General features: G+C 34.8%; 2 protein-coding genes across 3 annotated transcripts in view; one reads left to right on the top strand and one right to left on the bottom strand.

Annotated features, from left to right (window-relative positions):
* The first annotated feature begins 1,634 nt into the window (after positions 1-1,634).
* Positions 1,635-18,793, top strand: part of LOC128999794 (mRNA-capping enzyme-like) — an 18,877-nt gene continuing 1,718 nt past the window's right edge. Inside the window, exons 1-11 of the mRNA XM_054426473.1 lie at positions 1,635-1,879; positions 2,923-3,182; positions 5,332-5,539; positions 7,250-7,361; positions 8,692-8,795; positions 9,072-9,147; positions 10,280-10,429; positions 11,701-11,802; positions 13,275-13,410; positions 13,912-14,220; positions 15,332-15,432. Coding sequence (XP_054282448.1) covers positions 2,988-3,182; positions 5,332-5,539; positions 7,250-7,361; positions 8,692-8,795; positions 9,072-9,147; positions 10,280-10,429; positions 11,701-11,802; positions 13,275-13,410; positions 13,912-14,220; positions 15,332-15,432 — 1,493 coding nt within the window. The 5' untranslated portion in view covers positions 1,635-1,879; positions 2,923-2,987. The remainder of the gene's footprint in view (positions 1,880-2,922; positions 3,183-5,331; positions 5,540-7,249; positions 7,362-8,691; positions 8,796-9,071; positions 9,148-10,279; positions 10,430-11,700; positions 11,803-13,274; positions 13,411-13,911; positions 14,221-15,331; positions 15,433-18,793) is intronic.
* Positions 16,286-18,793, bottom strand: part of LOC128999795 (beta-lactamase-like protein 2 homolog) — a 22,280-nt gene continuing 19,772 nt past the window's right edge. For both annotated transcript variants that reach the window (XM_054426475.1, XM_054426476.1), the window contains one exon: positions 16,286-18,675. In XM_054426475.1, coding sequence (XP_054282450.1) covers positions 18,649-18,675 — 27 coding nt within the window. In that variant the 3' untranslated portion in view covers positions 16,286-18,648. The remainder of the gene's footprint in view (positions 18,676-18,793) is intronic.

Raw genomic sequence — 18,793 nt, 5'->3', positions numbered from 1 at the left:
GATGAAGAACAAAATCAATTTTAAATCAAATCTGAAAATTACATTGCAAAAATACTACTTTTGGACAAACTCAGTAGCTCCCCATAATATGTGTTCTTTAAAATACAATTTAAATATTAACAGCTCTTTTATTAAACAGTAGTGAAAAATTATCCGTAAACAAATCTGAGAAGGGAACTTTAAAGGCTTCTGGGGCAGAGCCCTAAGGGAATTTAGTTTTTTTTTTTATTTTGATGGCTCATCATCTACAGACCAACCTGCAGACTGCAGAGTGACGGCTTCGGCCCAGAAAGAGCTTTTTATCACGGACACGAGTCCTGGATGGATCACTCTCAAGCAATCGGGTGGCAAGGTGGGAGAGGCCACGTTGATTAACCCTCCCATACCATCCAGGGAGGAATTGACTCTTGATGGAGGCCTGCACATGGTGTGGAAGACCCTAAATCGAATAAGGGTCGAGTTATCAAAATGCAAGTCAAACATGCAGAAATGATGGGGTCTCTTACCTGACGAATTGTGTGTCTTGCACATTTTAGATGATCTTTTACAAGTAAAGACAAAGCCATGTCGCGGTAGCTAATTTTTGGAAAAGCGAAGTCTGATTTCCGGACACAGAAAGTCTAAGATAAGTATCTACAGACCGAGACCTTTCTTTGGACACCTCTACCAAGTCTCCACGCCCAGCCGGCCTCTCAAATTAGTGGCAAACTCTCAAATTCTAATCACTGCAATTAGAAATATCATTTATGAGAATCAGATGTGCCATTGACTTTGGATAATGGATGTATTTATGAGAGCTAATATTAACCGTTCACCTTGTATATTGCATGTATTCGCATGTATTGTTTAAATCCCATTTACGAGAAACAGATTCAGCATTGACCTTAGATACTGCAAGTAGACATCCCATTTACGTTAAAAAGATGTAGCATAGACGTTAAGAATTAATGTTTTGGATGAATAAGTCATTTATTGGGCCAAACTGACAATACAAATGATATATGAATCCACATCTTTAGGCTATTTTTAACAGTTGTTATATAATGTTAATGGTATAAAAAACCGATGGTTTCAATTAGCACATTAATTTAGTTTCTTCTTTAGACATTGTTCTAACTAACTCATAAAAAATCCTGCATCCTAAAAGCCTAATGACCTAAATCATTAAAAAAATCTTATGAAAATAAGTGATCGCTTCGTTCATCTGGCTTTCACTACCCTGAAAGCAACCCTGGTTCTGGTGTGTAATTTCTAACTGAAAAAATATATTTGTGATGAAAATGTAAAATGTAAGAAATTGCACCTTCATTAAAAGATATTATTTATTTTTTGACACAGAAAACAAGAATATAGATTGAGGGATCTATTGTTCAAACCAAAACACTAAAAACAGCCGATACCATAGAATGATAATAACGTTTATTATATCTCATTTAGATTACTATACAAGATCAATACTAAAATCAATGCTAAGGAACTTACTATATAAGCCTTTGGAATGACTCGAAAGAAAACGATTCTCTCAAGCCAGGAATTATTTATTTTTGCAGTTTGTAACAGCTGTTTAATGAAAGTCCAATATTTTTAAGCAAAAAGGAAAGGAAAACAGAACAGAACCGTGAACCCGACGAACCGTCTGCCTGTGCTATTGCGCTGCCATCAACGTTGTCAATGTTGTCAGGTTTCCCCTTTTTAACTTTAAAAGATGTTCTAAGCGTAATATTAATTACTTGATTTAAGCAGTATGTACACCATATATTAATAAAAAGTGTAGTGTGTGTTAGTAGTTTGTTAGATAAATTTTGTCATATAAGGTGTTTACGTTGTCGTACAATATTTTGAAGAGCAGGCAGGACAAATAAGATCTTAGACAATTTTGGTAAGGCTATTCTATTCTAAAACATAAGCTATATAGGTTAATGGAAGCCTTTTTGGTTATTTTATAGTCTCCCTGTTATGTTCTTATAAATCTTAAGATCATGTTCAATGATGTTCAATAAAATTTAAAAGCCTAAGGTACTTTTAAACACAAATTAGCCTAGACATTATGTTAAATCTTAAATTGACTCACTAATCGCTAGGGCCTATTAAATAAATTATGTTTGATATAAGTAGACTAACTTAAAAATTACTCAAGTGAATTTTGACAAAGAATAAAATAGGTAAGTAACTTACATATTGATGTTAAACAACAAGTATGCATAGGCCCCTACCGTGGAACCTCTTTAATCCAAACTAATTGGGACTGGGAGTAGTTCGGATTATTGAATAGTTTGGATTACAGAACATATTGTTGTTTTTACATAACAATAGATAAAACATGGGTAAGTTGGCTCATAAGTTTAATTGTTACAGAAAAAGTGAAAAATGCTTTATAAAGTAAAATGCAGTGTTTATAGTACCGGTAGTAACTTAAACATATTGAATAAACAGTAGGCCTACTGTACATTACAATAGAAAGAATTACTGTGCGTAGGTACGTAATAAAGAACTAAGTACGTACTGTGTATGGAGTACAGTTCAATGAGGCGTTCTGATTAGGTAGTAGACATTCGGATTAGGGGGGTTCGGTTAAAGAGGTTCTAACTTACTGTACTTGGTTGAACTGAAGGTTAACTACATCCCAATAACATACCGGTAGTGGCCTATCATAACCATTCTTCCGGCAAATTGATAAGTTCAGATCATCAATACAAACACCACCTTTGGTAGCCTATACAATGACTTACCATCAAACCCACTATTAAAATAATAGTCCCTTGTGATTTATGTTAAATTAGTTACCAGCCGTTTTAAGCCTCATAGGCTTAACCACATTTTTAAAATAAAAGTTTGATGTAGGCCTAACCTATTCATTTCCTCTTGATTATTGAATTAACAAGGCTTAAGTACACTCTAGTATTTAATTAATATTTTTTTCAGGGCTCATCCAAACTGCAACATTCTGCTTAAGCCACTAAATGTTACTGTAAGTCAATTAAAGGAATATGAGCTACCAGAATGATAGGAATCCTGGTCCCATTCCTAAAAGGTGGCTCAGATGCCCGAGAAAGGCATACAAGTTACTTGCGGATAAATTTATCGCATTCAAAACACCACTTGACGGCCGGTATGATGAACAAGTCCCAGAGGCTGATCGTTTTCCACCATCAATGCTCTTTACCTCAATGAAGAGCTATAAAGTGAGTAGGGTTCAATTTTTTATTAGTCACTTGACCTAGGCCTACCAAACTTTACAATAAGTTAAATTAAGCATTTTTTGCAAACAGAATAGAGTTCAGCTAGATAACTTGCAGAAAATTACAGTCCAGGAGGCAAAAAGATAAACAATAAAATAACACAAAACACTAACTTATAGCGTACTGATATTTTGTCCTGATGTAAGACTTCTTCAGAGACTAGGTTGAAGAGAAAAATTTATTTAAAATTCCTTGCTTGCCAATTGGTTTTACTTTGAAATATTTACATTAAGTCGGTAACTATTGGCATTGGTACCTACTGTTACATCTTATAGTAAGGATTTAGCTTTAGGAAACCGCAACACCACCTACATGTTGGTAACTTATCACAAGACACCGTGCAGGCCCGTTTTTTACCCTCTCAGCGCTCTAGGCACAACTAATAGTAGCGCCCCTTTTCAATATATATAACAGGGTGTTCACTGACCGGGAAATCCGGGAATCATGCGGGAGTTTTTTGAACCGAGAATTATGTGTGAATTTTGTATTTCTACCTGGAGTTTTCAATTTAACGTTCCGTGCATGACAACAATGACGTTTCTGTGACCGCGGGAGACGATAATATGTCTACTCACGGCCGCGAGGGGAATATTACCACAATTACGGAAGAAGATGGTAATGTCCACACGACCGCAGGAAACAGCAAGAATTTTGCCACGATTGCGTGACGATGATGATCTCCATAGGGTGACCCGGGGCAATTCTGGCACGGGGCAATTATAGCAATGGCCTATATTTTTTTTAAATTTCAGCTTTACAGATCAGTGAAGCAATATTTGTTATTTCAGCATATACCTCCTATATATAGGAAAGCATTTTTGTAAAAATAAAATGTTTGCAGTAATTTTTATTAGCGATTAAAAAAGTACTTTCTTCCACAGCCCGAGGATATCGAAACATCGCACACGGCTAATTTTTTTTCCCCTATGAATTTTATATTTTATTTTTTTTTATACTCAAAGATAATTGTTCAGACTTAAAACTTCATGAACAAAAATAGTAATAGCAGTTATCCCTTTAAGATATTTAAATTTAAATGGGTGCTATAATTGCCCCATTTTCATATGCTATGGGGCAATTGTGGCAAAGAACCCGGGGCAATTATGGCAGCTATATATCTTTATACAAATAATGTATAAATTAAAGAATAAATTGTATAACAACGTGTGTTATGTGTAATATGTTTCATTTCAGTTCATTTGGATGGCTTTGTAAACACCTTTTGCTTAGATTACTCTATGGCAGCCTGATTATTTTTATTGTTTATTGTTGCTAGAAGTTTTGAGGTTAAGGCCCTTGTACGCTTGTACTGTCTTACCGGTTTATTCACAACTTCCTTATAAATAGAGATAGAACAAAAATTAAAACACCATCTTAAACAGCTAAATTAGGCCTATGCCATGATTGCCCCAATGTCAGAGCAATTTAAACAATAAGGAAAATATAAGGTATTGCTATAATTGCCCCAAGGTTGGGGCAATTCTGGCATCTGACACTCCAAAAAAAAAAACCTCAAACCCCCTTAAGGGGAGTTTGAGATTGTTGTCTAAATATATGAAAACACTAGAGGAATAACATAGAATTACTATGGTAATTGTCAAAATAAAATGAAAAATATGTTCACCGCGGTACAAGCAGTTAAAGTTAAGGTTCACGTCTGGCTGCCAGAATTGCCCCGGGTCACCCTACAACTGCAGGACATGATTAACATTTTGCCACAATCGCGGGATGCAACATTTTACATATGAATCGCAATTTAGATTTGCTTTGCTGGAATCATACTGATACCTTGTAGAGTCTAGTAACAATAACTGATTAATTTTACTTAGTTTGCTACTGTCCCCTTATTCTTACATAAACTTACTTATTTTACCAGGGGTGAATAGGGAAATTTTTGTAAGCCTAGGTAAAATATTGTAGTATAGTTTTTCCTAAATTGCGAAACACTATGTCAGTCTGTTTGCTTTGAGATTGTTAAAGGTTCCTCCTCCTCCATAGCTCAGTAAAATTGTAAAAACTCAATTTTAATATAGATATTTTAATGGTATTATTTTCTTACAAAATTTTCTTACAACTACTGGTTCTGTTTTAGCTACAAATTGGTTTGTGGATAGACCTGACGTTTACTTCCAGATTTTATGATAAAGACGATATTGCCCATGCTAACGGGTCTGAGAAAGAAGTAAAATATGTCAAGTTGCAATGTCGTGGTCATAAAGAAACCCCATCAGAGGACCAAACACGTCTGTTTATCAATATGTGTAAGAACTTTATTGCTAGAAACCCTCTCGACATTATTGGTGAGTATTCCTTTGGTAACAATCCAGGTTATATATTTTTTTGATTTTATTTGCAGGTAAAACTTTAGTTACTATTAATTGGATTGATACTTTCATGTTCGATAATTGGATGAAATCATACAGGGTGGAAAAAAGTCCACTGAAAGTATTTGACTTAACGACTTAACCGTGTTTAGTCTTTATTTGTGACTTTTTTATCAATACGAAAAAAGGAGATAAGTGTGGATTATTTTATAAACAATGAAAGTACAACTTCAAAATGAAATGATTATATAATTCCAAATTAACCGACCTTTTGAGTTAGCCGACCTAGGTCCGGTCCCATTAGGGTTGGTTAAGAAGGGGTCTATTGTACCAAGTTTTTAATCTCTCCCTATATTACTTTTTGAAATATTTAACCGTCCCGGGACTTATTTTTCCACCCTTTATATCATAGTTTTGTCTTACAGTATTTTATCAAAATTATGTGCCTTTCAGCGAATTTTCTAAATAGGGAATATTAGCGAATTTCCCATAATGGGAATAAGGTTAAGTTGAAGTTCGCATGATGTGCCTTAGTAACTCTAAGTTTTTACCGTACAGTGCAACTCAGCTGTGTTTTGATTCCGGTTGAGTCATGAAAAAACAACTCGCTTTATTTATTTAGCATGGGAATATTTGAGTGAAAATCCAATCAGGCAAATGAAAATTAGGTTAGTCCAGGGCATAAAATAACATGTTAACTGGGTGACAGTGCTGGGATTTTGTTGCCCAGTGACAGTGACTATGGGTGGTGCCAGCATATTTTTTTTAAATGTATTGGAATTTAAAAAATAACATATGTAATATTTTAGAGTATTGAGCTATGATTTTGGCCCAAGAGGTTGTGAAGGGAGCCACAACCTCAAACCTACAAAGTTCTAGAATACGTAATTAAGTGAGATTAAATGGACTATTTACAAGCAAATATACTGAAAAATTCATTAAAAGATACGTAGAAATGTGTAATTTTCACTTAAATTTATGCAAAAATTAACGGGGGGCCTAGGACCCCCCTTTTTTGACGGGGGGTATTCCAGACCCCCCGGTAAGTCCGGCGCCACTGTCGCCCAGTGGAAATCCCTTAAAATATGCTCTGGGTTAGTCTGCAAGGATCCTGCAGGGGGGCTATTTTTACTATCACACAATTCTAATTTTGCTATATATCTTATATCAGGTACCTAAGGTAACATTCTATCTAGATTGTATAAATATGGACAACAACCACACTATTGTTTACCATTTATTCTTAGTGTTTTGGCTACTGTGTAGGCCTACTGTTTGATGTTTAACTCTCCTTATTATAACACCATCTTTTCCAATTATCTGAGTTACTCAATTGTTTAGTTATAATAGTCTACAAATTCAAAAACTTATTTTTTTTTAATTAATCTAGTTTATTTAATCACACTGGAGTTTTATCTGATAAATTAAACACATTTTTATATTATGCATAACAAGTGTAAGGTTTATGAATAAATTTTCAACTTCAGCTTTCTACCCGTGATGTCATCAATAGTTTACCTTAAAGTGTGTCCTCGTTCACGTATTTGTGTGACAACAATTATATTTTGAACGTCCAATTTGATTTAACTAACCAAAATCTACTGTCAAGATTTAGAGTCATCCAAATTTATTATATCAGATATCACAAACATACACAATTTTTATTCATCATTGTATGCTTTTCAGGCGTCCACTGCACCCATGGATTCAATCGGACTGGATTCCTGCTTGTTGCTTTCATGGTTGACGAACTTAACTGGGGGTTGGATGCAGCAATACAAGAGTTTGCTAAAGCCAGGTATGTTAATGTATATTTGAATATCCTTTTTACAAAAGAATTTTTCTGTTATCAACGTAGTGCTTAGTAAATTTAACATTATATTACGATGACAAGCCTATGCTAATCCTAGTTCTTGCACAGAATAGAATTCCGTTCTAATTGGTTGGGATTAGCGGGTCACTATAAGAAACCTTTTCCTAAAATTATGTTTCTGGATTTTAAATATTTTGTGGTAAAAAATACATACTTTTACAGCAGGAAAATTACTGTAGCCTATTCTTGTCTATCCAACACCAGATTAGATTATTAAAACTAGTAGGCTATTTAACTTACAATGTCTAAATTATGTCGATTGATATCCATACCATAGAGTGATTTACCTATCTCAATAAGACTCAATAAAAGTAGCATATTAAAATAATTTTTTTAAACTGTTTACAATATTACATGTGGTTAAAATTTATTTATTTCATGCTAAGCTTTCAAAAAAAAAAAAAAAACACTCTTTTCCCCACCCTTTTAGGAAAAAACGTAAGTAGGCTTACTTGTTAAACCTAATGTTAGCTAAACAGAAAATAAATCTGTCATGTTTAACCCATGATGACAACTGGCGAGTGTAGGCCGTCCTCAAGATACTCATACGGTTAACCTACTGGCCCTCAAGTAGTACATCAAATCCAACATAAAAGCTCTAGTGTCTTTTTTGTGCGCTTATAATGGTTATTGACCCGGTCGAAAAATGGTGGCATTGTAGCTCAGTTGGCTAAGGCGTTGCACTGACAAATGTAGCATGATGTTTTTTCTACAGCTGAGGTTTGAATCCCGTACATGTGCAATCCGTATTGAGCTTGGTAATGTGTGGCTTAACTGTAATGGGTAATGGCAGGCCCACAGGCCCATCTTAAATGAACGGTATCTGGCTCTGGCGAAAGTTGAAAGTTGACCACATTAGTAAGTTTAAAAAGGACTGCATACATCTGTTTTTTTTTCTCAATTTACATTGGTATAGAGGAGGAGGATACAGATTTTCTTTTAGCTTTTATTTTGGTTAAAAATTGACAAATGGTGTTGAAATATCTAGGCCTACTTGATAAAAACATAAAAGGATATAGCCTAAATAGGAAATGTCTTTAATATGCATGATGACAAATGTGAATTCCCTCTGGTCTGCATACTTGCTGCAATATTTAAATGCCATTCTTCCCTCCTCCGTAATCTTTCAAATGACCTCAGTTGTAAAAAGTTGGTAAAGGATAGGTAATAAAGAGATGTTACATAGAAAACGCTTATTGTATTGTAAAGATTATGAAGTAATATTTGTGTTGGCCTGATTTGGTATATGTTTCAGGCCTCCGGGCATCTACAAGCAAGACTACCTGGAGGAGTTGTACAAACGTTATGATGAAGTACAGTATACCCCTGCTGCACCAGCCCTGCCTGACTGGTGTGACGGTAAGATCCCAAACCTTGTCAAGCTGTTTGCATTAGTTCAAAGTTAAAGGAAACTATCAAAACATGTGTACTTAGTCAAACTAAGCTATTGATGACTGTTCGGGCACTCTGTAATGCCCCAATGTTTAGTTTGGATATATTCTCTTATCATACTACAGCATCATGTATATTCGCCTTAAACAATGCAGTTTTGTTTGCATGACAAATATGAGCACATGTTTCAGGAAATCAAATGCCAACTATTGATATCTTTAATAAATTTTAATTTTTTTAAAGAACCTGAAGAAGAAGACGAACCTGTCTCTTGGAAGAACCACCGAAGAAAGAACGAAGAAGACACTTCAGATTCAAGGTAATTTGATTAATTTTCGACACACTTACTATCTATTATGATGTTATTTGGTAAAGGCAAAGTTTTATGGATTTTGTGTGGTAGATAAGTGGAACTAAGCAGGCTTAACTTTATTTTGCACCTTCTTATCCTACACGTTACTTTAAAAGGCTAAGCCTAGAAGGTTACGGTATTATCTATTAAATAAAATCCTTTGGTGACTGACAGGATTGGAACCCGGGACCTTGTGGATTGAAGCCCAGCGCTCTCTGCCACTAGATCATCTCGTTCCCCAGCAGGCTTACCTATAACTAACAATATGATCGACCGGCTTAGTTTGTGAATCCAAAATCAAATCTAGTTTGTTGTTGATATAAGCATTATCAGATACAACTTTGTCAACAATTTAAAGTAAATTCAAAATATTTGACTTAATTTCTTCGACATCGTCAGCCTTTTTTTTGACTCTTATGTTGTTTACATGTATTATTTCAATCTCGCACATCAATTTAGCCAATGTACAGAACAAAATACTGGTAATGCAGTTTCACGGAGAAACAACTGTTGTTCCAGTAAGTGCTCCAATCTAGTGGTAAATCATAAAACTACTAGCAATGAACTCTTCCGTCCAGGAATGTTAGAGCGTCATGGTGGTACGACGGATATCCAAGTAGGCCAATGGGTTAACTAATTTAACCTAATTTATTTAATTGGGTAATGGATTAGGATCCAATTTAAACCGTTGAAACAGGAATATATTATTAGGTAATGTATTGTAAGTCTATGAATTTTTTTTATAAATGTACTACAGTAGCTGTTTGGCCCACTCTTAACTCAGGAAATGTTTTGTAAAACCAGCATTTTATATAGTGTATTGCATTTAAAATATATGCAAAAGTCTGATTCATTAACCACATGGCACCAAGAAACAAATCTTCATGTATCATGTTTTAAAGTACAGGTTAAGTGTAATAAAGGGTCATGTGGCCCTAACTTTGCCTGTGTAAATAAATAATTTTGCATTTCATTTCATTACATAAACAAATATTATAAGTGTTTTGCACTCCAGTCTAGACATTTACTTTGAACGAAACTTGAACCACTTGAACCGTTGTTATCCTTGGTAATAGTTTTTTTCAATGTTTTTCATCAGCGGAGGCAGCAAGAACAAACGGCGGAGACGGGAGATGAACAACAAAAACCCAGTGTTTATGGAAGGTGTACCTGGAGTGAGACCAGTGCAGGACCAGCCAAGACTCGGCAAAATACAGACTGTTGTACAAGAGATGTGCAACTGGCAGAAGTGAGTTTAACATACGTCTACCTTGTGTTCGTTAATTCTTTTGTAGATCATCTCATATGACAATTGCTGAAAGTGTATTTCACGGAAATAATTCAACATATTAACACAAACTTGTAACTTTATTTTTCATTAACATAATTGTAAAACAAAATTATTGGCAGATGACAACTTTAAATCATTTAAATAATCAGCTGATAAATAGGCGAGTAAAGACAAGTTGAAATAAAAAATATTTACCAACAGTAAGCTTTTTGGATGGATAGATTTTTTCATACAGTAAAATTTAACAAATTCGTCTTGAAGAGAGCTAAATTCATGAAATATAGGATCATTAGGAAAAAGTTAAAATTAAAACTTAAACACAAATAGCACATTTTCCATTCTTTTCATTTACAGAATCTACATTTACAACACCACAAAATTAAAATTCTTTAATTTATTTTGTTGAAAAAGTACTTGACTTGAATAGGCTACTGTCCAGCACTTTGATCATCATCATACATAACTTATAAATTCCGTTCTTAACATCTGCTAGTAGTGCTAAGTCTAAAGTCAAGGCAATGAACTATTTAAGTATTGTTTTGATGTCCCTCTTCACATCCTAGGACGTAAGCTCGAAGCTGTTTTATCACACAGTCGAACCCCTGTTGACCGAAAGGGGGGAGAGCCGTTTCGGATGACAAATTTTTTGGTTAACTTGTCATAGGCTGAAAATAGCCTATATATGTATTACCAGAGTGTGTATAAATAATGTATTTAAAAAAAATTCCATATAATATAGTGTTTTATTTCAGCTACAAAAATGTTACAATGGGATAGAAAAGCCCCATTCTAGTGAAGGGCTCGGCGCTTTGCTGTTTACATAAACTTTGTATTGTACCTATATTTTAGCCATGTATTAATTTATAGAACAGTTGAGGTTAATCCGGGTTTCGGTTAACTGGGGTTCTACTGTAATTCAGGCTGTTTTCTATGGTTAACCACCAGAGTTGCTCACTGGTTTATAAATAACGCCAGGTTAGGGTTATCCAAAGGGGCCTAGGAATCCAAACTTCTAAGTTATGGGGCCCCGAGTTTGTGGAACTTGACTGTATTGTGATTTAAGATAACAACACTCTACTGTATTTAACAATCGGTTTAAAATTATTACAAAACCAAATAGCAGTTAATTCATCATGAGCATCTGTCAAAACAACCATGATCCAATATTAAATATTTTGTTTTATTATTTTAAAGGAGGGAAATATCTAAAACATAAACTCTTTTTCCAGATCAGGGTTCCCAGGATGTCAGCCTGTATCAATGGATCTCAGTAATATAAAGCTCCTTCAGAAGATGCCATATAAGGTGTCGTGGAAGGCAGATGGGACAAGGTAAATGTTTAAACTTAGCATTGCAGTTACAAGCTAGTTATTTGATAAGCTTTTAACACAATCCAGGTCGGGAACCGGAGATTCTGTGTGTATCAAATTATACCTGAGTTTTGATGCCAGGGAAAAGACCATGACCATGAACCAGTGTTGTATAGGGCTGGGAAACTTACATGTTTTAAATCATCGTCGCCAATAGCTTACAAACAAGGTTTCCACTCATTAACGGCGCTTCAATATCAGTTGTGTGAATTGTAAAGTAAATAATCACAACTGCAGTGGGTGGTGATGGATGTCGCTGCGATGTTGGAAGATCTTTTAGATTTTGTTGTGATCGTAATAGAGGTTTACGGATGCTGCTAAACTTGCTTTTCCAAAGTATCACTTTCGGTTTCTACTCACCGCTATGTGCTGCAATCGCTGGACCATACCAATAGGCCCATAGCCCATCTCTTGGGTACTTAGGCCCACCCAATTATTTATACAGTAGAGTCCCGCAAACTCGGCACTCGATAACCCGGCAGTCTGGATAACTCGGCCATCACCTGGCTCAGAAAATTAGTAATATTTTGAGTCCGAGTTAAACATGGACTCAAGCCAGCTCAAGTAAAATCATTCACAACCCGTACCAAGGATTTTTTGTACTATATCGGATGACTTAATACTGACTTGTATTATAAAAAAAGGAGGTTAAAGAGCTTAAAAATTGTATTGTCCTTATCTTTAACCCTAGTTCCTGATAACCTGGCATTTCACAAACTCGGCACCCTTCCAGTCCACATTACCCCGAGTTTGCGGGATTCTACTGTAACCACATTTTGACAACGATTATTGATACCGGTACTTTTCCCTAGAATACATGGCCTAAGTTACCTACTTAGGAAGTAAAATTAAATTACACACGTCCAAAACCCAATTTTGTGTGATTTTTCTCCCATTTCCTGCTAATGATTACTAGATATACCAATCATTGTTTAGATGATACGCCATCCTATTATCTATTAAATGTTTTCACTGCCTGGTTCAAGACTGGTGGTCTCCCAGGCCTACTTTGCTTTTTAACTGATCCAGTGTTTATAAACGGCTTACTCCAACGACGAATGTTATTTTCTTCATGATGTGGAACTTCTAAATGCCTGTTGTACTAGAGTCACTGACTTTAGTTTACTTAATAACATTACACATTTAGCCTAATCATGATCAGAAATCATGTAAAGAAAACACAACTTGGAAGTTTATTTAAAAGAATTAGTAGGTTGTTGATCAGCACAACAATCCACACGGCTGTTTTAATTAATGTAAACAAAACTGTTTGAGCTACCGAATGCAGGGGTACCAATATGAAATATTTAATTCCTCTTATAATAGTTTTATAGACATTTAAAACCCCACCATTATTTTATGAAAACACTGTATTTGAATTTACTTAACATAAAACAACTTTCCATCGTGTAATCAGACATGTTTGTTTCTAGGTACATGATGCTCATCTTAAAGCAAGGGGAAGTTTACTGTTTGGACAGAGACAACAGCGTTTTTCAAGTTGAAGGACTAAAGTTTCCTCATCGTAAAGACCCAAATAGACACCTCACAAATACTCTTCTAGATGGGGTGCGTCAGAACGTTTTTGTTTTCAGTTTGGTTTGGTCAATTTTAAGTTAACGCTTGGAAAATCTTAACATTAAATATAAATGATTTAAATAACAGGAAAATTTAAATTATTAGACTAAATTATTTAGACTATATTATTGAATTTGTGGAGAAACTGCAATTATTTCAATATTATAATATTAGTAAGATTACTCTTTTTATTGAGTTTAAGTAAAAATGTTGAGAAAAATAAGATAATTTAAAATAAGAATTAGAAACTGGTAACATACATTCTACTGGTGTAAAAACTACAAAAAAATATATGCATAAGCTGATATAAATCTTAGTGACAACACGGGTGTGTTTTATTGCTGTTTGTTTTACAAATCACAAACAAACAACCTGGCTGTATTCATTTTAGATTTCATCCAAATAATTAATAAGTAATTAATAATTCTAAAATAGCTTGATTATCCAGCTTTACTTGTTATAATGCATTTATCAGTGTTTCTTTTGTCTTAGGAAATGGTGATAGACAAACACGAAGGCCAGAATATCCCTCGATATTTGGCCTACGACATCATCAAGTGTGATGGAATCGACGTGGCCCATATGAAGTTTCCTCTGAGGCTAAAAGTCATAGAGGTAGACGTAGTTGGACCTAGGAACAAAGCTGTGACTGAAGGCAGGATCAGAAAGGAACTAGAACCATTTAGTATTAGAATGAAACAGTTTTATCCGGTGGACAAAGCTGGCAGTTTGCTGGGAGAGAAGTTTGCCAAGCAACTGTCACATGAACCAGACGGACTGATATTCCAACCAACAGACGATGTAAGTACAACATACAGTAATTAAAACATAAGAATTCATCTATCATTGGGCACGTTCTGGGAACATGTGATTGGTGCCCCTGTGCATCTGGTGTCTTGCTCACTCGTACTGCCCCAGCGCAATTGAGTCTTGGGATCCCAGAATGTTAGTCAGCAGTTTACGGTGCACATTGGATTGTAATTTACACATAAACCTACTGTTTACTTTATAATATTAACATTGAACTAACTTACCCTCACTGAATAGATTATTGATATATTATTCCATTATTGGGTAATATAATCCATCAAACTGATAAACAATTGATATTTTACTCTGTGGAACAGCCATCTTGCCATAGCTGCAGACTGGTGCCCAAGAAACTGACCAATCAGAAGCCGCTGGTGTATATACACTGGCGGAGGGCTGTCTGCTAGGTAAACTCACTGGTTTCTTAGAACAACACATTTTCTGCACCGGTCTTGTACCAGTGCACCGGTTAGTGTTCCCAGAACGCGCTCCATGATTTTTGAAAATGTCCATCTGTTCTTGTTGTCAGGTAAATCTTGGGAATATAGATAGTTGGTGCTTTTTTTATAGATCATGCTCACCATAAAATATTCAGTCAGTTTGGACATAAAATATAATTTTGTAGTGTTCTTAAGTATGTTTTAAAAGGTGTCTACAGCTCCTTGATTCCTGATATTCCCAATCTCCTGAAAAGTCCCCGATTTCCCCAAATGCTTAAAATCAAAATGTTTAAATTTTGTACCTAGGAAGTAATAAATGAAGTGTTCCACCATAAAATATCCTTTAAAATTGATCCAATTTGGCCGATTCTGACAGACCCTGTTATACCTTATTTCTCACTTATGTGTTTGAAAAGTCTTCTTTGGTTAAGAACCATCCAAATAATAAATAAGCAAATAAGTCATGTTTACCTGCTAGGAAATAATACAAATTATTGATCAGGTCGATAATTACATTTTAACAATGTACCAAATACTTTTCTGTACAAACAAATTTGTAAATTCCTTATATTTCAAGCAAAACCCCTCCAAATAGAACTAATATTTGTTCCTACCAAATCATCTTCAACTACATTGACTCATTAGTAATGTTGTGTCCTCAGCCCTACAAGACTGGACAATGTAAGGAAGTGTTGAAGTGGAAACCTCCGAGCCACAACTCAGTGGACTTCCGCTTGAAAATCCAGAGAGAGGGAGGCGAGGGGTGAGTTTTAAAATTGATTCAGTAGAAAATAAATTAGAAAGTTGCTTGTAATGAAAATATTGTAAGTGTTCCACTTTACCTTTGATTTGTCACTTGAGGGGGAGCAGAATAGCTGGTCTTATGATTCTTCTTCAATGAGATTTGAAGCTGTACTTGGAGTAAAGTCTCAACTCTAACTACTGGTCTAATGATTAGACTTTTTTGTATACTAGACTAGAGGATCAGGTTTAACAATGTAATAATGTAATAACCTGGTGGTTCTGAGCCTAACTTAGCTAAAAAGCCACGAGATTAATTTTAATTGATGAGTATATTTTCTTTTTTTTTATTGATGTCCCACTAGCACCGCTCCTGCGACGTGGTCGTCAAAATGGGTAGAAAACACAATAATAGGCCTAATTGAACAGATCTTCTACTTTAAAATAGGCCGCTTCACATAAATATTCCTTTAACATCTTCTTGAATTTATTGATATTTTGCTCTTGAATGATGTTCCTTGGTAGCCAGTTGTAGATCTTGACACTACTAAAATATGGGCTCTTGCAGGCCAAAGTTGAGTTAACTTGAGGTACATTAAGAATAATAATCAAAATCAAAAGCACAAAGATGTCAGCAAACGACTTTTATGTCTATTATTGCTAAAGTATTTATCAATTAATATATACAACCTGTATTCAACTGCAGGCAGTAATTAATACAACATAATAAACCACGTTAGACAAAGATTAAGCATTGACTATTGTATTAATAGTCAAAGGATTAAGTACCAGCCAAAAAAATACACTATTTTGTAAGTAAATCCTAGGCATCATGGGGAAAAGAGTCAAATAAAACATAACTATATTAAATTTATTAGTTGACTGAAAATGGTAACATAATTTTTACTACTAAATATATTACTTTGTGCTGTCACTTATCACATATTTTTAAATAAGTTCAAACCATTCATCTCTATTACTACAACTGGATCGCAGGCTGTGCTGCTCAGAAATTTTGTTCGTATCGGTCCGGCGCACCCCCTTCCACAGCTTCTGCCATACACTTAATATGGGGCTACTGTGTTTTCATTGATATATACTGTCGTATCTTTGTTGATACTTATTCGGTTCACATTCGGGTTTCACTGTTGTATTCATCATGTAAGTACGGAGGTTTTGATGTTGTTTTATTATTACAAACTCCATTGTACCATTCATTATCAAAGCAAGAAAAAGGTATAGCCCTCTAAGCCTACTTTATTTACAAAATGTGTACTACTTTGTACTTTAAAATAAATCCCTATAATAGGACGGATTAAAATTTATCTAATGACAAAAGCCCCAGCATGAGTTAGTGGAGTTAAGTCAAAATAATATTTTTTTTAAGTTGAAATGAAAAATATAAGGTAGAGCTTATTATATTTTCGAATCAATTCATTTGAACACATTATGTAAAAAATTTGATTCAAAACGGAAATGTTTTAAAATGAAATTGACGAGATACCCGGGAACGTCTTGCAGGTGCACATTACTAGATTCAAGTCTCGACTTTTCTGTCAACCCTTAATTGGTAATCTGTATTACCAGGAGAATGTATTGTTATTACATTTCTGGAAAATTGATGATAAAGAATGTTTGAACGTTTTAGTGAAACTAAGATTGTTCGGACCAATGCCCGTGTTTGACTTTTACTGACTTTATTTTAAGCATACACTTAAGTGGACTGTATTATCTGACTTGCTTTGGTGACTTATTTGGGGCTAGACATGAAGAACAATACATACATTTGAAACAATTGGTTTATTAAGGCTCTCACTCATCACAGTTAACATGGATTGTAGTTTACTTTTACCTAGAAATTAAGTGTACCTTTTATCTTACAGTCATATTTAACTTTATTTAGATTTATTAGTTTAAATCTGGCCAGATGCATTAATTTCCCCAATAATTAATAATGGTTAAATGGACTTGGAGGAAGGAAGGGAAGTGGCCACATAATGTCTGTTGAAGTTACTGATGCTAATAATGTTCACTTATGATGCTGGAGTGATCTTACCCACTTTCGAAGATCTTTACATCTTTATAGGAAGTTATTAAAGAAAATAATTACTTGAAGCACTACATATTTACATTTACTTTAAACCAATACTTAGAAACTTTAACACTGCACCAAACAAAACCCTAGACATGTTGCTTGTCTGAAAACTTTTCCAGAAGAGAGAAAGTAGATAAGATCACCCACTCCACCAAGTTCAGGCTTTGCCCACCAGAGTTCAGCACCAATCAAACACAAACACTGCATTACTTAGTTCACTCACTTTCCACCAGATTAAGGAGATTGGAGGGAAATAAGGATGGCCCAAACAAAGATCAACACGGCCTCAGCCACACATGGATTTCACGGCTTCTATAGATATGGGTGGTTTGTTTTACTCTTCTCAAGAACTGTTTAAGTTAGTTAAGTTTTTCCAGTCTATTTTGAATAATAATATTACAAAGGAAAAAATGGTTTATCATGTTGTGAACATGGCATGCTATCCAATTGATATCCATCTTCATGGTCTCTGAAAATAGTTTTGGAACTTCTGCCAAAACTATTTTTAGAGACCATGAAGATGGATGTCTATTAGCTGGGAGAAACCACCCATGAAGTGAAGTTAATAAAAGCTAATGGATATCTGTTATCTTACTAATATTATAAATGTGAAAGTTTGTGTGTTTGTTTGTTTGAAGTTCAATTACGCATTAACTACTGGACGGATTGACTACCGGACAAATAAATTAATCATTAGCGAAGATAACAGCTTTACAATTTAAAGTGGCAGCATCAGACTGTGTTTAGCAGATTTTAGTATCGAATGTAATCTAAAACCGAATGATTTTGATATAAAATCTATTCCATAATCTCCACAGTATCATGGAGATTACAACTGTTTAAGTAAATTAATTGAATATGGAGTAACAGTGAACAGAGATGTAGCGTATTTTGTGAGCGCAAATACAGAAACAATAAGAAGTAATGAGTGAGAGAGACAGTTCAGGCGTTAGGTGGTGGGGGAAGATCCGAGCAACCGGACCGAAAACCCAGCACACAGCGCGCGATCCAGTTGTAGTAATAGATCGATGGTTCAAACAAATGTGAACAAGTCAAAGTCTATATTGCTTGCATGTTGATTATTATAATATCACGTGTTACATAAACTGTATACTGGTGTAAAAGCCTTGTGTGGTATTAGGCCTAAAACTTTGACGTTTGCTCTATAAGCTGAAACAAACAAAAACAAAACACATATATTATAAATAATTATATTAAACGTGTATCTTATTGTTTAAGCCAACTGGGATTTGTTATAATTGGCCAACAAAGGATGATTTTCAGCATA

The sequence above is a fragment of the Macrosteles quadrilineatus genome, unplaced genomic scaffold, assembly GCF_028750875.1.
Source record: "Macrosteles quadrilineatus isolate MER2022 unplaced genomic scaffold, UCM_ALF_1.0 Scaffold_8__2_contigs__length_117827958, whole genome shotgun sequence".
NCBI lineage: Eukaryota > Metazoa > Arthropoda > Insecta > Hemiptera > Cicadellidae > Macrosteles > Macrosteles quadrilineatus.
Note: the sequence above shows the minus strand (reverse complement) of the source record. Positions and strands in the feature narration are given on the sequence as shown.